This window comes from Monodon monoceros, unplaced genomic scaffold (assembly GCF_005190385.1).
Source record: "Monodon monoceros isolate NGI ecotype Baffin Bay Population unplaced genomic scaffold, NGI_Narwhal_1 Super_Scaffold_18, whole genome shotgun sequence".
Classification (NCBI taxonomy): domain Eukaryota; kingdom Metazoa; phylum Chordata; class Mammalia; order Artiodactyla; family Monodontidae; genus Monodon; species Monodon monoceros.
In genome coordinates, this window is record NW_021703774.1 from 14,192,055 (window position 1) to 14,215,756 (window position 23,702).

At 38.3% G+C, this 23,702-nt stretch overlaps 1 protein-coding gene across 1 annotated transcript in view; it reads right to left on the reverse strand.

Moving 5' to 3' along the window:
• USH2A (usherin) overlaps window positions 1-23,702 on the reverse strand; it is a 788,115-nt gene that overhangs the window by 293,022 nt on the left and 471,391 nt on the right. Inside the window, exons 38-39 of the mRNA XM_029229459.1 lie at window positions 7,232-7,382; window positions 6,496-6,638 (exon numbers count right to left, since the gene is read on the reverse strand). Of these exons, the coding sequence (XP_029085292.1) occupies window positions 6,496-6,638; window positions 7,232-7,382 (294 nt within the window). The remainder of the gene's footprint in view (window positions 1-6,495; window positions 6,639-7,231; window positions 7,383-23,702) is intronic.

A 23,702-nucleotide genomic window follows, 5' to 3' on the forward strand; every position in this document is an offset into this window, starting at 1 on the left:
AATTGAGGCCAGGTGGATAGAAGTTTTCATTAATCGATCTATCCTTTCAAAGGATTTTCTATTGGTCACTTTCAGCTTCTGATCTTAGGATATAAAAATGAAAATGTAAAGATAATAAATATTTGTTTTTATAAATTCTGGGAATGCAAGGATTTGAGGGGCGGAATCTATGCAACAGGAAACAAAGTAGGTAGGGACATACATACAGGGCCACTTCGCTCTCAAAATCAGCAGTTTACATTATCTACTTTGCATCAAGGATCTTCCATTGTGGGTAAAGTAGAGACCTACATCACTGCTTGAGAGGATAAGCATTCACAAGTTAGTATTTAAAGCAATTAGGACATGTATTTGGAATAGAAAAGCAAAATCATCGTGCAGCACTACCAAAACTTACAGTTCACATTTCTTCATTCAATAAAATAAAATCTACTGTTACAAATCCGAGCCACTCTTATTTACAAATGTTTCTGTCTTTCTCTCACACAGAACACTCTTAAGATCCAGGTTGACGTTCAGTTCTAAAGCACACTGATTAAAAGATCTCTACCACGCAATATTAGTTCTAAAATTTAAATACTCTTAAGGATACAAATATACTTACTGAATGATTGGAAAATCCTGCTCTAGAAGTATCTTGATCAACTGATCAAGTTTCATACCACAAGTTTACTTCCCCTCCCTGTCACAAGGACTCAGTGTTTTACTCATTACAGGTTGTGAGAATAAGAAGGAAACGTGTTTTCCTTCTGGAATTCTATTTCTATATATCTGTCCCCCTTCATTTTGAAATAGCACATGGTTTTGGGCCAGCAGAGGTCTCTCTAATTAGAACATTCGCTATCCTAGTCAAGACAGCTAATGTTGAATCACAGGGACAGCCAGCAGGCTGCCTCTGACCAAGGCAAAGAATGAGGACTGCCTCTGGGATTTCCTTCTCTTACATCTGCCTCTCATCCTCACCCTCCTTGGCACATACACAGAGGCTGGAACCACGGGCAGAACATCCTGCAAGCCGCCCTGCCTGTCTCAAGTGTCAGTGGACACCTCTTACAGCAATTGCTTTTCCCGCCTTTTTCTGAACCAATGATGAGGAAGTAAATTTGAAATCTGATATTGATGCGAACTCCAAATAGAAATCATTCCCTATTTCCTCTCCTGGTGTTCTCATCCAGAAAGGCTTTCCTGACATCCCATGTTGAGGGAAATGCTCTCCTCTGGGCTTGCTCTCAGCTTTGAACACTCTAACTACGGTTTTACTCTATGTCTTTCTTGCCACCAGATAGTGGATGCCTCAAGTAAAGAAAACTCTCCTATTCATCCTTGTAATTTTCATGTCTCTTTCAGTCCCTCCTACATGGCAGGTACCCAGTTAAGGTTTGCTTGGTTGTGTTTTCATGGATTTGCTTACATGAAACTCTTTTTCATCAGTCCATTAACAATTTTGGGTACCTGCTCTATATGAGACCCTCCACCAGGCACTGGAACTACAAAGATAAATGAGATGGAACCCTAGGTCCTGAGAAGTTACAATTCAGAAGGAGATATTGATGGTACACAAGTAAACACAAACCAAAATTCTAAGGTAGATATGAGGAGGGAAGGCTTCACACAGGAGGTGACATATGAGCTGGGGCTTGAAGGATGACTAGAATGTTGTCAGACAACAAACGAGGCAGAAATGTGTTCTGATACTGATTTCAATGAACATTGCAAGATCTTTCTCTTTTACTGCAGAAGAACAACTGTTGCTTTGTAAACTGCTATGAGAATCTTAAAGATGAATGAAAGGGGAAAACTGCTCAAAACTGCTAATGAGGAAAGTAAAACAGGACCCAGATACTATGATAATTTCCCTCATTGCTTCATCCTTTGCTCACAGTGCAATTTTAAGTATGGAAAAAATAACAGTAAAACCTAATACTATGAGTGAATACAATATGTTAATAGTACTGAAAATCTCACCGTGTAAGTAATAAGATACATCTTTCTATCTTTTAGCAGATGCCAGTCAAAACTCATGAACAATCAGTCTGTTAGCAAAATAATGAACACATGAAAAAATTGTCTAAGTAAATCTACAGAATCAACTGTTCAAATCCCACAAACTTTATTTAATAATGCCTCTTAGATTAATGGTTAGAAATACAAATGTGGAGTTTTTAACTACAAATTTAGTGAAATGATTCAACTTTTAGTCTTTGAAAAGTATTTGACAACTAAATGGTCATCTCTAGAAGCAATCTGGATTTTCTGTTTTGTTTTGTTTTGGGGGTAGAGAAGTGATTTTTAGAAAAGAATCTCATTTTCATCAGGTTGATCTAATTGTGTATACATATATGTTTGCTGTTAAAATGACTCAAATAAAGAGACAGTCCATATTTCAGTCTTGTTAGCTAAGAAACCTTGGGAGAAATCTGAATTTTATTAGTCTAGGGAATCTACATTTTTCAAGAAAAGTGGGTTATCTTATATTTTACACAGGGCAGGATTTTAGTAGGCAAAAGAGCACATGCACATTTAAGCTGAAGTTGAAGGAGACTTTCCCTTCCAGCCAGCTACCATTTTCACATGCCTATACTGCACGGAAAACAATTTTAAGCACACAAAAGAGAGGGACAAACAATAAAATCAGAAGAGATGGTTATTTCTGGTTAAAAGATATCAAAAAGTTTCAGCTGATAGGTAAGTGTCTTCATGTTATTAATCCCATGCTCCCAAGTCTATCACAATCTTAATGCATTTTTGTAGGCTGCAGACATTCCAGGTGCTTGGACTGCCAGCAGCTTGTTCAAAAAAAAAAAAAAATCATGTGTTGTTTGTATTTATCTGGTTGCAAATAGTCGAACACTACACTTGACCAAGTTGGCTGGAAAAAACATCTTTTATTAACACAAGTTTAACTGGATTTAAAATATTCATAGGAAATGTGCATTATTATTATTTGGCATCAGCACACTAGATTTTTTTTTTATTTTTTCTTGTCGGGGGGCGCGCGGGCATCTCATTGCTGTGGCCTCTCCTGTTGCGGAGCACAGGCTCCTGACGCGCAGGCTCAGCGGCCATGGCTCACGGGCCCAGCCACTCCGCGGCAGGCAGCACGCTAGATTTTTTTTTTTTTTGCAGTACGCGGGCCTCTCACTGTTGTGGCCTCTCCCGCTGCAGAGCACAGGATCCGGACGCGCCGGCTCAGCAGCCTTGGCTCACGGGCCCAGCCGCTCCGCGGCATGTGGGATCCTCCCGGACCAGGGCACGAACCCGTGTACCCTGCATTGGCAGGCGGACTCCCAACCACTGCGCCACCAGGGAAGCCCCCCACGCTAGATTTTTTAAAACTGCATGGTACTGGATATTGGCGGCCCACTGATGTAAATGACAAATTATTTGAAAAAACACTATTAAAATTCCTCACAGGGGGCTTCCCTGGTGGCGCAGTGGTTGAGAATCTGCCTGCCAATGCAGGGGACATGGGTTCGAGCCCTGGTCCGGGAAGATCCCACATGCCGCAGAGCAACTAGGCCCGTGAGCCACAACTACTGAGCCTGTGCGTCTGGAGCCTGTGCTCCGCAACAAGAGAGGCCGCGATAGTGAGGGGCATGCACACCGCGATGAAGAGTGGCCCCCGCTCGCCGCAACTAGAGAAAGCCCTCGCACGGAAACGAAGACCCAACACAGCCCAAAATAAATTAATTAATTTTAAAAAATGGTAGGAAAATGATTACAGAAGAATGAAATATTTAAAAAAAAATAAATTCCTCACAGTCTTTTTCTCCATCTGTGAGAAACTCTCTTTGTACCCAAGCATTTGTTTCTCTGGCTCTAGGTACCTTCCTGCCTAGGTTTCTCTTTCTGCTCTCAGCTGGGTCACAGGCTTGATGAATATCATGCTCTCACGGTATCATATGAAAAATATTGCTATTGGTGACCCTTTTGTTTTGGCACCAGAATGTTTCGAGGCTTTGGCTGATGCGGAAAGGTGCCTAGCGATGGCATGAAATTTAAATGTGGGCATGAGGTGACCTCTCTGTTTCATTCTGTAAGGTGATATGTCGAATTTCTACATTGGAAATTGCACTTCGCCAATTGGGAGGTGGTAGTTAGGATCAAGTATGAAGTGTGATACCAGCATGGAGCTGTCAGCATGGGTGGTTGTTTTTTTTTTTGCGGTACGTGGGCCCTCTCACCGTTGTGGCCTCTCCCGTTGCGGAGCACAGGCTCCAGACGCGCAGGCTCAGCGGCCATGGTTCACGGGCCCAACCGCTCCGCGGCATGTGGGATCCTCCCGGACAGGGGCACGAACCCGTGTCCCCTGCATCGGCAGGCGGACTCTCAACCACTGCGCCACCAGGGAAGCCCCAGCATGGGTGGTTTTATAAGCAAGGCTTTGAAGCCTTGACAGAAAAACTGCTTGTGCCCAGTGCCAATCACTCGGTCTTTGTCAACTCAATTGCACATCCATTCAGAGGTGGCATCCATCTCCACTGACACCCAAAATATACAGGACACTGTTATCATGTCTCAGGGGCGAGCATGCACTGGTAACTTAACCTGGAGGGGCAGACAGCCAGCCTTTGGCCCTTTGCTGTTGTGTGTGACATCACGCGTGAAGCAGAGGAAGAAGTCATCTGTCTTGGTGAAAGGATTTCAATGAAAATGAAGACTGGGTTAATACCTGCTACACAATCAAGTGTTACTAATTCTTAATGAAGGAAGATGAAGGGTTAACACTATTGCCTTTGAACCCAGGCCCTAAAACATCACAAAGACAGCAGTGTCTCCATGCATGAAAATTCTAACCACATTGAGTCTGTAAGACTTGTTTTATGGTAAGATGAGGCAGGAGAGAAATTTGCTCAACAGAGGCTGCTGTACTAATTGGTACTTTACAATGTTTGGGAATTTATTTATGTAGGAGATCCTGACCCCTATTCAATAAAGATCACCACGGAGGAAATCCAAGTGTTGCCCCCTCTCTATGGGAATAGAAATTGTGGTGCCAAAAAAAGGAGACATTTTCTCTCCTCTTCCAATGTGGCATTCCATGGAGCCATCACCTCTGCAGTGGGTGAATAATTATTTTTAGTTAACCTCTACTGAGTGCCAAGCAAGTATGCTCTATCTAAGGAGATTAGAAATTTATCTTCAGTTGTTTTTTTTTAAAAAAATGTTTCTTCAAAAATCTATTTTGGGTGGGAGCTCTCTGGTTCATACATCTGTATCCAGTTGGTGTTCATGCTGTCAGAGTCCCCAGAATGAATGTAACGTTCCCTCTAAAAGGGGTGCAGGCGCGTTGAGTGGTGCATAAATGCTTTCTGGGCTTTGTGTGTCGTTTATTGCACTCTGCTGATAATTTACTAAATGGTACCCTTGAGATGAAAGAACTGGATGCGTCCTTGTAAAGTACCAAACTTGCTCCCTGGGAATAATTACAAATTGGGAGAAATGGATGAACTATTATATATTATTGTTCATATATTTTTTTAATGTAAGCATTAAGGAAGGTAGATAGGCCTGATTCCATCTCAGCTGATATCTTGTTCTCACTAAAATAATATAATTAAGGATATTGTAGACATAAAAGAATCAATTTCATACACAATTGATATTGTTTCAAATACCGTGCCTTTTGAGATTAATATCCAGCCTTTTGAAAGTCACTTGGGTCCTCATTGAATATAGAGCCAGAATGGCAACTGGCCAACAGGGCAACATCTTCTAAGAGGCCTCTGATTAAAAGACTTGACAAGATTAACCCTAAAAACCCTCATTGTTCAAAGATACAGTGTCCTCCTTCACTCTGTGTAGCTTGATTTAATTTCTAACTTTTCTAAAAAATTATACTTCCATATATATACTTTTTAAGAAGTAATTTGTATAAAACTCAATATGATTGCCATGCATTTATTTTCTCTATATAACCGAGTAAAAAACATATATATGCAAACAAACTCTTCCATGAAAAACTAGAAAATTCTCTGTACTGGTTGAATAAGACAATCCCAATGTACTCTTTGTAGTACATGCAGAATGACTGTTATCAGATTATACTCCTCTATTCTGGAGGCTGTCTTTCAGGTACGAGTAAAAGTACAACGGAATCTGTTTCCAGAAAAAAGTATGATGACCGCTAAGTAACTTCATGAAGTAAGGTCCATATTCCACGTTCTTCTGCAGAGGACACTTGTAATATTCAGTCATAGAGTAGAAAAGGATAACCTTTCTCCTTCAGGCCACCTAGATGTACCCTGAAGGACTGAGTGGGTCCATATCATAATTTATTGTGAATTACATATTCCTGTCTGTAGGCCTAACCCTCCAACAAGCCCCCATTTTTCTTCTTTCTGGAAACTTTGACCGTTCTTGTCCTGGAAGAGATTACTGTCCCTCAACATCAAGAAAATAGAGGAGGCTTATTTCTTTGTTTTGGAAAAATTGAAGACTTTAAGACTTCCTAATATAGAGAATATCTGGCTGTGTGTTTTTCAGACCACTTACTGTCCTCTGCGGTGATGAACAGAATCCAAGAACTATGTGCACTGCCAAATCCATTGGAGACCACCAACCGAAATTCGTACTCTGTGTACGGTTGGAGATCTCTCACTTCATAGCTTAACGAAGCAGAAGGATCGGAAAACAACCTATATGAAAAAGAAATCCTAAAATTAAGAAGCTTTAGACATTCAAAGGAATAAAAAACAAGTACAATCTTAAAGAATTTTCAGGGAATGTCAACATACCTCTCAGTGCTGCAATTTTCTGTCATCGCGTGATATCTCTTTTAAAATAAGCAGTCCTTTGGCTAAGGGTTTGTATTATTGCATTTATATGAGATGTAAATTCTAGTAGTAGCCTGGAGTGAATTCTAGTCTGGTATTGAGACTGATTGCCACATGGAATTTGTAGAATAAGTATTATAATTTTGTAGCCATAGTCAGACAGCAGATTTTGTGGGGTTCAGGTGTGTGCCTGCTCTTGGCAATACATGTGCTCATGAAAAGTTAAGGGTGAAGGAATCTTACTTTAAGCCTCTATAAATGAAAAATTTGCAAAGCAAATAATGATCTCGTAGGGTGTTGCTTTTTGTTTGTTTGTTTGAACTTTGGAAAGGAGGTTTTTATTTGTTGCCAGTAAGAACTGACCTATTGTTAAAAATTTAAGATATAGTGAATTTGTGGCTACGTTGTAAAACCCAGGTGACTGTTAGAAGGGATGGACGAAGTAGAATGCTTACTCTAGAAACCAGTGGGTGGAGTTGCCGGGCCTCATCTGGAGTTGGTATCTGGGAGAGCCGGGGGCGTTGTTCCGAGCTGGTGTAGACCAGACAACCTGAAGACTGGTTGGAGTGGCAGATGAAAGCCTCGGAGGCAGCACGCCATCTGGAGCTGTCGAAAAACACAGATGAATTAGAGCAGAGAAAACTGTGGAGAACATATGCTGGATGGAATCGAAATGCTCCATATACTGGAAAAACTGTTCCTCAGGATCAACAACAATGTTAAACATGGTCCATTTAATTTAACATTTTCATTCCGGAACTACTGTACTTCCTTATTGTTCATTTCAACACAATTACATGAGTATTTCCATCTTAAAAGCCACCCCACCCCCCACCAAACAGCAAGACAGATGAGCAGGCAGCACATCCCCACCTGTACTTCTGTTTCCCTAATTGAAAACATGGAGGGGATTTAATGAAGCAAATATTAAAGTACCTTTTTAATTTAACTCTTTGTTCAACAATCAAGCAACTGAACAGTGAAGGAGTCCGGATCTTTTATTTCTTCCACTGATGTCACCCATTGTTTCCTTAATCATACCACGACCATGAACACAACTGGATTTTTTTTTTTTTGAGCAAGGTTTATTAAAATTGTACTTTTCTACAAAGAAAGTAGCACATTCCAGCCTTAATTCTCACTTATGAAAATATAAAAACTAAGCTTCTTTCCTCATGTGTTTTATACAGTTGGTTGCCCGTTCTCACAGTGATGCTGCCTTTATTCAAATATGTTACACGTTGGGGCATAGACTTTTTCTAGTCTAGTGGAATCTCTGGCAAATTCTTCCTGAAGTCAGCATACTTGCTTGATATAATCTGTTAGGGAAATCTATCTGGATAGTTGTAGAAGGCCTAAAAGAAATGAGTGAAGCCTATTCTATTAAGAAATTAAAATTTAAAAATGGACCAGAAGACTTTGGCTATTAAATAAATTTTTCCAACAGGTGTAACTTGAATGAACTTCTCATATCAGAGTGTGTTCCAAAGCTAGTCAGAAACTCAAAAACAAATTAAGCACAGTTCTGTGCCTTTGGGAAAATCACCAGGGAACTCTGAGCTTATGTTTCTTGTCTTTAAAATGGGGATAGTATTTTGCCTTTTTAGGATTGCTGTGAAGACCAGAGACAATGTAAATAAAGGACCTTTTACTGGGTCCTGGTAATTATTAATTGTTAGCTATTGTTATTATACTGGACTAATCTGAACTTCCCTTAGCATAATTTAAGTACTACTATAATGCAATTTTTGATTATTGTAATATAAGTTCTTATTGACCAAGGATTACTAGAGGCCATTGCTGAAGGAGGAGAAGGAATCAAAACAATGAGAACAACAACTATCAGGATTCATTTTCAACTTCCATTTATACATAACTTGATGTAGTGTGTGACTTTTATATATCCTCCAGTTTGGGAGAACTGTCTTATGAACTATGAAGCTAGTGAATGGCCATTGATGAGAATGGAAGAATTAGATTCCGTGTCTCATCAGTCTGCTGTAAGGGTTCTGAATTCATCGATACTTCACTAATTTATTCAGTAAACATTTATTGAGCCTCTACTCTGTGCAAAGTAGTGTTCTTTGTGTGGAGGGTTAACAACACTGAGTCAACCCTCAGTTGACATGACCCCTGGCCCTACGGAACTTACGTAATCGGAGAGAGCGAGTGATGAACAAATAGATACCGATGACCCTACCAGATGGCACTAAGTGCTCAGGTGAAGACTAACGCAGGGTAAGTGGAGGGAAAGTGAAAAGGAGTGAAGATTTTGGTTATTACACAACAATTCAGATTAGACAGGAGAGCCATAGGAGGAACACGTCACTAGGTGACATTAGAGCAGAGACCTCAGTAACGTAAGGAGGTGGTCATGAGAATGTCCACCTGAATGTCTACCTGCCGTTTGGAGGAACAGCAATCCAGCCAAAGAGCAGGCAGGGCAAAGGCAGTGAGGAAGGGAAAGCACTGGCTGTGTGAACAGTGGAAAGAAACCAGCGTGACTGAAACTAACTCAGGAGAGGAAGAAGAAGAGAGGAAAAGCTGGAGAGCTAGGCTCGGTCTAGATACCTCTAGAGCCTTCTTAGGGCTACACCTTGAAAGTCAAAGTCAAAGGCTTTGGACTCCATTTTAAATGGGGTTGGCAGCCACGGCACGGTCTTAATCAAGGAGATGTCATGATTCTAAACAAATAAAGGCCACTCTGGCTAAGTAAGAGTGACTTTCTAAGTTGAAGAGGGAGGGAATTATTTAACAAGCAAAAGCTTTTCTTTCTAAATTTTGGAAGTATAGTTTTAACATCTGTTACAACTCACCACAGTTATTCCTCAATCACAATCATATAATTATACAGATTTGGTAATTACTGATCAGGGTAGATAAGCTAAAAGACAGACACAACTGAACTAAAATAAAATGTCTACTCCGATTCCCTGTGAAAAAAGCAATAAACAAATACAAATCTCTCTTTTTTTAAATTTACAATTAAAAAATTATTTATTTTGATTAGTCAGTTGAAAAAATTTACACTTCTTACATAAATCTAAATATTTTAGGGAGCTAGATAATGTTAGTTTTCCAAAGGAGACTGGATTTAGGAGTCAGATAGCTGAGGTTTCAAATCTCATCCTCACCAATTCAGTTCACAAAATTCAAAGCTGATTACATTTTGGCAAGTTCTTAACCTCACTGATGTAAAGTCATTTCATTTATAAGTGTACGTCCAATAATACCGACTCTGTAGAGTTTTTAAAGAAGTTAAATTTGTAGCAATTAACTAAAATGGTGCAAGGAGCACAGTTTACTTCTTGGTAAATTTTGGTGTGTGTACACTTGTGAAGTCACAGATTTTTGTCTCAGGATGTCAATGTGAATAAAGATAGCTAGCTAGCTAGATAGATCAAGGTAATAAGCTTTAGTGAAATTAATGAGTAAAACTAACAAAAGAAGTTTTAAATAGAGCCACACTCAAAGAATCTGCAAACTGTTTTTCTCCGTCCAGGCACAGATTAATAAATTAAATGCTCATCAGTAAGAATAAATGCCAAAAGAATAGTTACCTGCTAATGAAAAATTAATCTGCATTTGATAATTTCTTTAAACATTTAAGCAATAATTTCACTGAGATTTCTTTATAATGGTACAACCTCTACCTTAAACACTGGATCAAATATTCCTAAACCGTGAATTATGACAGTGTGGCTAACCAATTAAATATCTGAACTTGCAATAAATTAAAACTTCATATACTTCTTAATTTCAAATAACCTTCAAGTTGCCTTCAGAAAGGCAAGATCAAGGACTTTTTTTTTTAGAGTAACTAAATGTTTAGAGACAGTGAATACAAATTGTTAATCTTTTTATGAAAATTTTCCATAATAAAAATTAATTTTAGGTAATATGAACTCAATTTCATAGAATATTTGCTCCTGCAATAAGTTTAAAATATCTTAAAGAAAATTCTTTTTAAATGTTATGATTTTTAGGGAAAATAAAAATGTGTTGTAGTAGGTCACAGGTTTTAAGATACATATAATTTATTTCAACTTGCTATTAGCTTTATGTCTTCCACAACCACATGTGGTAGGGAAACTGGATATAGTGTATGACAAAATAAATTTGCAGAAAAATGTATAATCTTAATTTTACAAGGTATAAATTTACTCATTCCCTAAATTATAACCTTTCAGTTTGAATCCGGCTTGAGTTGTCAGAATACCACTTTACACGCAAAAGGCTAAGTCAGGGAGGCATGCGGAGAAGGCTGGAAGCAGGGAAGTTACCTATTGCAGTCATCCAGGCTAGCAGATGACAGCAGCTTACATGCAAGTGCCGGCAGTGGAGATGGGGGCATTAGTTTGCGGTTCAGTTGACTGTGGCGTGTGTCGCTGATAGACAATAAAGGAGTCAAAGGTGATGCCAATGTGTTTGGCCCAAGCACCCAGGTGACTGGCACCTGAGAGGAGAAATGGGATAGGGAGAGGATCAAGAGTTCTCTTTTGTCCACATTACATTTAAGAGGTTTATTACACAACTACAGTGGCTACACCAAGGACGAAGTTGCAGATGTGAGTCTGGATAAGAACCGTGGATCAATGTCCGTGTGGTATTTCATGGCCGAGATGTGATGAAATAAACGAGAGGGTGAGTGTAAATAGAGCGAATGTAGAAGAGGTCTGAGCAGTGAGGTCTGGGGTCCTCCAAAATTTTGAGGGGGTGGGGGAGGGGGAGGTCTCTGCAACAAAGGAGATTTACTTACGGGAGTGAGCACTGAGGTAGGGGAGAAGCTAAGAGAAGACGCACTTTGGGAGCCAAGTGAAGAAAGCATCTCCAAAAGGAAGGCCTGATCAACTCCGTCAAATGTGCTGAGTTTCAGGAAGGAAGAGACTAAGAATTAAGCTTTGTCTTTGGCCAAGTGGACGTGACCTTGTCAAGAACAGACACAGTTCAGTGGTGGGCGTGGCAGTTTGATTCGGGGAAAACTGAAAAGGGAATGAGAGAGGAGGCAATGAGTGGGTAGAGTGAGCCTAGAAGACTCCTGAGAGATTTTGTTCTAAAGGGGAGAAGAAAATGGGGAAACACTTAGAGAAGCTTCTGGTATCAGAGGAAGGCTTTCTAAACACTGGGAGAGGTTGCAGCGTTTGCATGCTTCTTGGAATGACCCAGAAGAGATTAGGCGAAATGATGATGTAGGAGAAGGAAGAATAATTAATTGCCAAAGCAAAGTCCTTGTGTGTGTGTGAGAGAGAGGCAAGCCAAGGCACGTGCCAACTGAATTGAGAGCTGGTGCACGTGGGCTGTCAAATAGAGCAGGGACAGCCCACCACTGTGCAGAAGTGAATACAGACCCAGGCTGCAGATGTAGAGTTAGGTAGATCTGGTGATGGGAAAACAGCAAAGGTCTCTTCTGATGGCATCCGTTTTCCCAGGGAGCAAAATAAAAGCAAAGGCGTCCGCTCTGTGCCAAAGTGTGGGAGTGAACTGGTTGCTTGAACAGAGAAGAAATGGTATGAAGTAGTTCTCTCGGGTAGTGGAAATAGGACATACCTAGGAAAGGCAATAATGTGGCTGTCCAGGGCCAGATACCCAGTAACTTAACTATAAATCTTTGGATTGAGGGACATTCGCTGCCAAAGACTTTTTAATTGATATTTTGTCTGTGAGTACAAATACTTATAACCATGATGATTTCTTATTTGATATATATTCTTTCATTGATGTATAACAAATGCACACGTATCAAAAGAGCCTGGGCAAAAAGTAATGTGCAAATTGCATATAATGTATAACATATAAAACCATGTCCCTCATTTGATTGTTTTTTGTCTAACTTTTCTGTCAAGGAATATAATATCACTGACAATCCAAATTCGGAATAAGAATCAGCTCTGATAAGTCATCAGCATGAAAAAAATTAGAGTTTTAAATATTTACACAAAAATTCTTCAAGTGTTAAAAACTGCATTACCATGCTGTCGGGAAAGAAAAAATGCGCAGAAGATGCTCCATAATAATAATAATAAAGTATCTTGGATTCTCTTTTGAGTGATAACAAGAAAACGTGCTCCGTTAAATTGGTCACACTCCAATTATATAAAATCCCCAAATATTTCCAAACAAAGTGATCATCTTAAATTATTGACATGTAACTATTCATTCTACATGCTTTCAGTAACACTGAATTCTGGCAACGTTTTTTCCCCTCCAGTTAACCCCTTTTATCCTAGACCTATTCCTCTGAGGGTCTTTAGCATCAAAGCAATAACTGGGAACCAGCCATAATTCCACCCCTGGTTTCTTAACGCAAGAGCCATGTATCTATCAGCTTGATATACTGTCTCCAAGACGCTATGTTGCTCAAAAAGCTTCTCTCAAGTTTAATATGACCCTCACGAGGCAAGCACTCCACAACCTCGTGAATCAACACATCTTGTCCAGTAAATACTAATTCTACAAAGGCAACTGGGCTACCTCAATCTATAAATTCAAAGGAAGGGTGCTTTTACTAAAATTTCAAATTTAACCTTTTTTGGAAGGCAAAATGCATATAGAACATTAAGCAATAAATTAAATCACAGAGTGGACTAGTCTAGATGGTATAATCTTTTGAATGTCTGATTGCATTAAACTTTTGTATGATGTACACTCGTAGACTCTTCCCTAAACAAACAAACAAAATGCCCCAAACATTTGCTCCATACAGATTTATAGAACTCTTGGGAGGAACTCTAAAAAGCAAAAACAGAGGCTTTCTTTTCATGTGGCCAGTGACCACCAAAGCTATAGTGACCAGAAGCAGAAATTTGTGGGGAAAAAATGAATTCACATATTTTGCACATTCACATTCAAATATGCTTCACATACACACCAATGTCTCAGGACAGCCCACCAACTTGTTACTACTACAGTGTGATTTGGGGGTGTATGAGTGTGCATTTCAAAATACTGGAATAAGATGCTGCATTAAGGTATCAAAGAAGTCTATAGTGTTTTGTATTAAATTCACACCTGTAATAAAGGATATTGAATGCCACTCTGCACAAGGTTCTTTGCTGGGCGTAGGGAAAGGGCAGAATAAATAGAAAGGGGGATTAGATCACCAACTTTTTATTTAACAGAGAGACAAGACATGAGTCAAATAACACAGAATGTGTACAGAGCATAAAAGAGGTGTAAGTGCTTCAGGAGTTTTAGAAGTTAGAAATTCACAACCAAATACGCGCTGGACCTTGGCTTTCAGAGGAACAGACACGGTCATGGGGCATTGTTAAGTAGCTCACGTGGAGTCACCATGTCCTCAGCCTAATTCCAGGGCCCAAGACCCTCATCATCTCCGCTCGTGTTCATTCCAAGCAGATGTCATGCTTTCTACTGGTTTCACTTCAAATCTGACTTCAGCCCAGCTCACACTACTCTCTCATTTCAGAGATTAGATGGTTGGCATCCTCATTTAGGTTTCCCTGTTAACATAAGAGAAACCACGGCCTTTCATCTATATGCATCCTGGCTGCATCACTGAATAGCCTGGCACATAGTCAAAAATCCCTGGATTACACATTTTCCTCTCATTTTCTGAAATAGTTACATATGAGCAAGGATTTTAAATTCTAGTTTCCAGAATGGAAAATTAAAGTTCAGGCACATCTATTGAGTCGTTGAGTCATAAACAAATTGAAAACAGAAGGCAAGACTCCATTTCCCGTCACTAAACCATATGTCATTAAAAAAGATATTAATTATGAGGAATATGCAGATGTGCTAACAAATGGACAGTCAACCTCGAGCACAAGGATGCACAAATAGAGCACCATTAAACAGTGACAAGTAGGTTAAAACAGATTTAATGTTAGCGAAAGAGACTCTCATAAAGTTAACTTTTGGAACACATACTGTGTGCCAGGTTCATTATTTCCAATCCTCAGAATTACAGGACAAAATTGTAGTGTTATCTCTCTGTAGTATTAGATAAAGCATTTGAGGTTCAGAGGGGTTCATATTTTATCTCAAATCACAAAACTGGTTACTGGCAGAGTGAGGATTTAAACTGGGACTGGTTAAGTTCAAGGGCAGTGCTCTTAATTTTATACCACAAAACAGCATGTTATAGCAGGTGATTTATAAGAGAGAATAAATATTAAACACATTAAATAAATATGAAAAAAACCATTTACAATATTAAACAGATTCGTTTTCGTAAAGGTTGGATCTATTTTCTGTCCAAGTCATATTCTTCAGAAGTACTTTCTGGTCTTATTTCTTTATCATAGCATCTCATTATCTATGAGGAACTTCACACAGAACTACTAGTATGAATTTGCTAGTTCTCAAGAACGAGTCAAAGCCCACAGAAATTCAACGAAATGCAAAATGGAGAGCTCTTTACATTAGTAAGAGAAATAGATTTTGGAAAATTAAATGTTATCTAGAGGCATGTCATGGAAGTGATCTTTGACCACAGAATGGTCAAAGCATTTTAAATTTGGAGGGCAGATAGCTTAAACGCTACCAAGTCTAACTTCCCACCAAATAAAGGATTCTTGCCTAAAACATCCCAAACAAGTGACATTCAGTTGTCTGTTCATTACCAGTGATAGGAAAACAGTCGCTTTGTAAGTCACCCCATTTTATTATTGTTCTTCTTGTTGGTTAGTTCTTTCTGAGGGAGAGCTAAAAACTATATTATTTCTACAAAACTTAGGCTGAAAATAATCTTTTGCCCATATCGGGACCTTCTGAGAGCAAAACAGGGGACTGTAAATAACCAACATGGGTGAATTGAGCGGCAGCTGGCATGAATTGGGACCATCTTGGGCAGTGGGTACATGTGGTTGTTTGTGCTAATGACACTGAACTCTTTGGGACCTTGTCTGAGTCACGCTGATCCCCGAGAACAAGCCATCACTACCGTTAGGGATAGAACTTCAGGCATTTTTAACTAGTCATCCTCTTTTCCACTAAATTTCCCCATTTCCGGTTAAACATCTCTGCTCCCTCCAATGAGTTTCATATAAGAGGATTCCTCAACCACTATCTAGCCTTGTTACCTGAATTGGATGTGTTCCATTTTGATAATGTCCTTTCAAACCATCAAGGCTTATACCTAAACTAAACCCTCCCTTGTGCATCATGACCAGGGCAGGACACAGGCATACTCTGACTTTCCTTCCTTCAAGTGACGTGGCTGAAACCTCACTGAGCATCTGAATTTTGGCCTGCTTGACACTGGAGTTCATCACTGTCATTCAGATTGGCTATGTGGTTGATTCAAAATGGTCTTCGGGTAGCTAAAGATGCCAGATCAATGATTTTTCAATGGACACATAGAATCTCGGAGGAATGTTATTAAAGAAGCAAAGTATTTAAGTAGATATCACAGTGCCTAGGACAGTGCTTTGTATATGAAAGACGTCCTGTAAAAATGGACAGAATAAATGGGTGAATAAATGGATAATGGATGAGTTGGTAAGAAGAAAGATGTGCAGGAAGAAATCTTTAACCTAGGACCCTAATAATTGGTAGGATCCAGACCGTATTTCCCATTTACAAATACAGACTCAATTATCTGAAAATGAATGCTTTTTTCAACATAAAAGAGATTAATTGCTTGGAAAAAAACTAACACAGCAAACATCAAATTAGATATGAAATACCACTTTACAAAACATTCATTTTATCACTGATTTCTGTCAATGTCTCTGTTTCACAGATGTGAAAACTGAGGTTAGAAAAAGTTAAGCAACATGTCTGAAGTACATGACTAGTAAACAGCATCCTATAGTTTCATACATGTCTCTTTCATTTCCAAGACCATAATTCATCTCTCAACACCAAGGTGAAGCTTAAATTTAAGTCTAGCCATTGCTTTTCCCTGTAGTATGCCAAAGTAATGGTAATATAAGCTACTTGAGAGCAGAGATCTTTTCACTTCTCTTTGTAAACTTTAGAGCACTTAAATTTTGAGAATTCAATATTGCTCATCAAACAAATATTAAAGAAATGCTAAAATTTAGTTCTTGCAGAACAGAGCCCCCTTTTAAAAGCATGTATTTTTCTAACTATAAAATAATGCAGGTTCATGGTAGAAAATTTGAAAATTAACCAAGCAAATGAAGAAAACAGTTATCCATAATTACACTACACAGAAATAGCCATTGTTATACTACTATAGACTGTTTCCTGTCTTTCTTCTCTCTGTATATATAGTTAAATATATGTATATAACATATCGCTTGAAATGATTATGCTGAATACTTTTAATATGTTATTTTGTAAACTTTGCGCACTTTCCAGTGTATAGTGAAAACTCCCTATGTCAGTAAATAGTTTTTAGTAACATAACTTTTCAAAATAATTGCATGTAACATTTTTATAAATGTAGAGTTTTCACTTAAAGCTGATATTGATATAGAATGATATCATTTTCAGTATCATAAATAATATTCAGAGTATCCTAATAAATGCACATTTTGTTTTGCTTTTTAGACTTGTTGAGTCAATAGGAATGAATATTACCACCATTTCAGATATAAGCTGACAAACTGCTTTTCAGAAAGTTGTGTTTATTTATACTCCTATAGTAAGGTATGAATGATTCATTTCCCAGTATCCCCATCGAAGTGAGTATTTCATATATGTGTGTATTTATGTATACCTATGCATATATATAATACACAATAATGTAACTATAGCACTAGTTACATTATATAATTATATGTTATATAAAATACATATATTATAATACAAAATATATACATTTAACATTATATTACATAACTATATTGTATAATTACATAAAATATACAAATTTAATATTATTTTAGATATATTATAAGATAATGATATGATATAATTATATATAATTTATATAAAGTATGTATATATATAAAATATATAACCTATTAAGTCAGCAAATAATTAAAAGGCAACTACTTATATGCCAGGCACTGTCCTATGCTCTGGGAATATAGTGATGAACAAATTAAAACAGTTTTATTAAGGAGAGAGAGACAATAGAAAAAAAAAAAAGAAATAGAATCGCTTCTTTTTTCCCCCCCACTTTTTGAGTTCTTTTTTTCCCCCAGCTTTATCGAGGTATAATTGACAAATAAAACTGTATATTTAAAGTATACGGTGGGATGAATTGACAGATGTAGACACTGTGAAGTGATTAACACAAACAAGTTAATTAACATGTCCATCACCTCACAGTTACCTTTTGTGTGTGTGTGTGGTGAGAACATTTTAGCAAATAAAAAGTAGTTCTAATGTAAGGGATTGGGAGTGATGAGGGAGGAGGTGAGGGCAAAGCTGATACTTTAGGTGGGGTAGGGGGGAGATCATATTTGAGCTGAGACTTATGAATCACTGGGGGACGCACATCTCAGGCTGGCCCAAGACAGGGGCACGCTTGGCCTGAGCCTTGAAGGCAGTGTGGCTTGAGCACAGCGAGCGAGGCAGAAACTGGGAAGAAAAATGTACAGAGGATTTGGTGATGGAACAGAGGTGGGGATGCAGAAGGAGGAAGAAGCCTGGATCCTAAATTTCAGGTCAGAGTGACTAACTAAGATGAGATCGTTTTCTGAGATGGGTCTACTGGGGAGGAGTGTTTGGTACGCATTCATTTGACCTTATAATTGGACCATGAATTAGAAGGTGTGAGTATTGCATTACTTTTACACTTCCTTGTGATTGCTCTAAGTGCCAGGCTGGGACTCAGTCATGGGTATTTTGATTTAAAACTCCATCTTTTTTCTTGTTTACCATGCAGCCTCCTGAGAACCCACTTCCTGGTTCATGGGTGGTAACTTCTTGCTGTGTCTTCACATGGTGGAAGGGGGCAAGGGCGCTTTTGGGAGCCTCTTTTATAAGGGTACCAATCCCATTCATGAGGGCCCCACCCTCATGACTTCCCAAGGTCCCACCTCCTAACACCATCACATTGGGGTATAAGGTTTCAACTTATGAACTTGAGGATGACACAAACATTCAGACCATAGCAGATAAGTGACTTGCACAAGTGCATATAGCTAATAAGTGGTTGAACTGCTGTTTGAATCTAGCAACTTGTCTCTAAAACCTGAACTCCTAACTGTTATTTTAAGCAATGCCTTTTAAAGCTAACACATATATATGGAATTTAAGAAAAAAACATGTCATGAAGAACCTAGGGGTAAGACAGGAATAAAGGCACAGTCCTACTAGAGAATGGACCTGAGGATATGGGGAGGGGGAAGGGTAAGCTGTGACAAAGCGAGAGAAAGGCATGGACATATATACACTACCAAACGTAAGGTAGATAGCTAGTGGGAAGCAGCCGCATAGCACAGGGAGATCAGCTCTCGGTGCTTGGTGACCACCTAGAGGGGTGGGATAGGGAGGGTGGGAGGGAGGGAGACGCAAGAGGAAAGAGATATGGGAACATATGTATATGTATAACTGATTCACTTTGTTATAAAGCAGAAACTAAAACACCATTGTAAAGCAATTATACTCCAATAAAGACGTAAAAAAAAAAGAAAAGAAAAGAAATGAAGACCCAACACAGCCAAAAAAAAATTAATTAATTAATTAAAAAAAAAAAAAGTGACTCAGTAAGCCAGAATCTTGCCCCTACTCACAGGCACAGAAAGGGTTTTGCCTCCTTTCCCTGCTTCTTCCCCATCTGTCCTCAGGAGTCCAAAGAACCAATTCTGAGTGTGGGTATTGCTTTGAGGAGTGGAGAAATCTTACAGCTAGGAGGTTTGGAATGAAGACATTTTTGAAGCTTTTTTTTTTTTTTTTAATGATTATGTCATTTAAATCTTGAGGAGGCTTATTTGGGGATAGAGATTTGGAAAAAATTGCCTGTCTTCCTTAGTCTATCTCAGTTTCTCAAGGACTTTTCCCCCCCTCTCTTTTCAAGGTACCTTTGGCTCTCAGATCTCCCAGAAAGGTCTCCAGAGAAAAACAGAAAAACAAGATGCTCAGCAAGGGCTACAGGTTTTATGGATCCAAGTTAAAGAAATGATGACATTTTCTCAAGGTTGTCACCAGGGTCATAGAGAAGTATTTAGGACAGAAGCCCTGTCTAGAAAGGCATGTGCATAACATAAAAATTTTGTAAAAATACCATCATTTACCTCTTAGCCCAGTGACAAAACATTACGGAGTATGTCGTTGAATAAAGCCTGAAGATGGTACTTTTATCCTTGGTCTTTCACTGACTACATTTCTGAGGGTCTACATTTCTGAGGGAAACCCAAAACCTCACAACATTTTACTGCTGTGAGACTGCCTCAATCAAAATTGGTGTAAAAATCTGTCAAAAGTTACACAAAACCCAACTGGCAGATCTCGCGTGGCTCTAGTAATTGTTCTTCACGAACTGAAAAATTATCCCCATGTTCACTAAGAATGCTTTATTTAGAATGGAAAAGAAGCAAGAATATTCCCAGTTACAGTTTATAATAAGAGTAATATAGAAAGGGGCAGCAAGGGTGAGTCAAGGGCACCAGAATAAAAAGACACCACTGAATACTAATTGCTATTGACCATTTTGAGAAATGAAAGATTCCACTTCATATTAGCATCCACAGAACTAAGGCAACATACTTCTACCTTCATTTCTCTTTGTGGTTTAAGATGAAAGAATTGCTTAAGATTACTCTGCAAGACAGTTTCAGTGAATTTGTTAACCAGGAAACCTCAGACAGACGGAAGTCATCCTCCGTTGATTTTGAAATACCCCAAAGCTGCGAATGATGAAGTTCACTGTACTCCGAGGAAAATACGGACTTTGAATTTCATTAGATACGTTATTTGTTCAACTGGGAGTGGAACTGTCTCTTTGTCAGACTAATTAGAGGCCCTAACGTTGGTGGTCATAATGTCCAAAAGATTTCTTTTTTGTTACATCTCAAGCCACCAACCAGATTTTATTCTTTTTCCTTGGAGAGACTTCCTAGATTTAGACACTCTATTTAAGCCTTTGCTTTTGACATTTCAGTTCCTCTTAGTATTCCTAAGAGTATTTCTTAGTCTTCCTATGATCTTGAACACCATCATACTCATCCAAATTAGTTTCCAGGTAGCACAGATTAAATTATTTTTCCCTGAAAATCTGACTACTTGGGCCCTTTGTGTAGAGGATTGGTTATAAAGGTCATTTTAACAATGGGATTGGACCTAGTATTCAAGTTGATTAATTAATTACTCAAATAATAACTAGATCTAGCCTTAAAACACTCAGATTATATATTGGGCCTCCCTTACCTCAATGGGCCATTAATTTCACATTCTCTATTAGGAAGACTAAAACAATAGTCATCAGCAGGATAACAAATGCTGAGACTTCTAAGAATTGATTTCAGATCATAAATAGTAGAGTTAGAATCAGAATCTGAGAATATAAAACGATGCTCATTTGACCACAATCATGATCAATAACTATGTGTAACTTAGTTTATGTGATTAAAATCCATAATCAGACTATTAGTGAGTTATTTGTTTCTAGTAATTTAGCCACACAAGTGCTAAATTGTATAGCGCTGGTATCAGAAAGTATATGGAATTAATACCAAGGAATTTTGTCAGTTTTAGGTTTATATACCTGGGGAATTCAGAAGTAGAAAATACATGTATTAATATTAATAACACTTCTTTAATGTATGTGTAGCACAAATGACAATACCTACTTTTGAAGAGTAGCATGGTAATCAAAACATAGCTTTGCCTAGAAGAAGAAAGCATAGATCATCCCCAATTCCCAAGAATCTTCAATTAGTAATTTCAAAAATGATTATTGGGTATATTGCATAAACATGACAGGATCCTCCTTCACGTTAAAAGTTTAATTCAAATGTTTCCTTTACTTCAGGAATCAGTGGCCATTAAAAAGGGGGTGCTAGTTTGTTGCTACCCATTCTGGTCACATATGGTTGGAGGATATACCTTTGCAAAGTAATACACAATTACTATGTGACCAGCATTGTATTATATTCTTTGCATGCATTTATCATACATAATTCCCTCAGTTCAAACTTATGGGGTACTTACTACCATTTCTCCCGCTTTATGGCAAGAAAAAAATGAGGCAAAGCATATATGATTGTATAACTTAATTCCTTAATTTGAACCCAATCTGGTTGATTCTAGAATCCATGCTCTTAATCACGAGGGTAATTTGCTTGTGTGTGAGTGTGTATATGTGTGTAGGAATTACAGATAAACAGAGGAGAGAAAGAATATGGTACTTTTGTACCATTTTTATCCTGTATACAATTTTTTTTTCCCTCAAGTAACTTCTAATCTCATGTTTTCTCAGGAACTAAGAATTGGCAAATGTTACTTTTAATTTTTTTTCTAAGCAAAGAAGGATTGACAAAAAGAGAAGAGTTAACTTCAGATTATCAAGAATGTTTCACCGGACAAATGTATTTAAATTTTAAAGATTTAAATACATTTGTGTTTAAATACATTAAACACAAATGTATTTAAAATTTAGAGTTTAGCCTAGCCAGCATCAATTCACTGATTCTACAGTAAGGACTGTGTTTGGCCATGTCACCAACAGACAGAATAGCAGAAATAACTGTATGTTTTATTAAAAACCTATTTTTGTCTCTCTCTCTGTTTTTTAATCTTAAACTCTAATTTAGTTGTTGTTCCCTTAGGTACAAAGTACACAGTTCATAATTCATTTGATATAAAATGTCAGTTTAGATTCTTGCCTGTCTTTGATACATGAGAAAAAACATGTACATTTCAATTTCCTCAATGCCAGAAATACCAGGAACAACCCCCCGCTGTGCGTCTCTGAGACCTCTGTGTTAAATTAAACATCAAGATCCCGAAACTGTGGGGAAGGAGATTTCCAAGACAGAGAATACAAATACATGAGACAGAGGGAGACAGCTAATGCCTTTCCTATCAGTGGCGTGATATCTCCCAGAGAGCATCTTTGATTCTCAAATTAGTCCTCACTTATAATTTAATATACCACAACCAGTCTGCTGTTTCCTTCCATGTGGCTTTCAGAGGCGATGGTTGGAATCATCAAGGAAAATAAACATTTCGATGTTTGGGGCTTGGTTTAATTTTCAACCTAACTAGTGATAGTTTATGTATATTTTGTGCTTATTATGTGTCACACTTTCTATTCTTTAAAAAAATAGTCAGGCACTTACTTCTATGCCAGCTGATCTTCCCAGGGCACACACATCCTTTCCCCCTTAACCAAAATCCACTGAGGATGGTTATGTGATGACAAAATCACTTTTCAGATGAACAAATTGAGGCCTCGAGAGGAGATAACTTTCCTGGGGTCACGTGATCAATAAATGAACATGCTGGGATGGTGGGTGGTGGTGAAGTTCAAAGTCAGATAGTTTGACAGATGCTGCAGTCAATGTGCTTAACAGATACACAGTTTAAGACACACGCTTCCTTGATTTAGAGAGTCAAACATGTGAACGAGATTCAAGCCTTCTTTTGTGGGTATACCCTCAACCTCAGGCTTTCATGAGGAAGGTGGTCCTCCTTCCTGAGGGCCAGGAAGACACAGAAGGTCCTTCCTGAGACCACGCCAGGGAACGATTCCCCTACACGCTCATACTGTTCATACTCCTGGGTTCGCCAATATTCCACGTGGAATTAAGTGTCCTCATCTGACTGATGTGCTTTTTAATCTGTTCTTGAAACATTGTTTTAGCACGGGGAGAAAAAGATTCATTCAGTCAGTCATTCCTTTTTACAAATATGAGTTTTCTTGCTCTTTCTATGAATTTAGAAAATTTTTCCAAAATTAACATCATTAGATAAATTCAGACTCTCTTTATAAGAGTGTAAATTATGTACAATCAGAAGATCACATCTATTCCTTTCCCTTGATATACAGAGAGCATTAACACAGGAAATTCAATTTTAATATAGGCCTAAAGAGAGGACAAT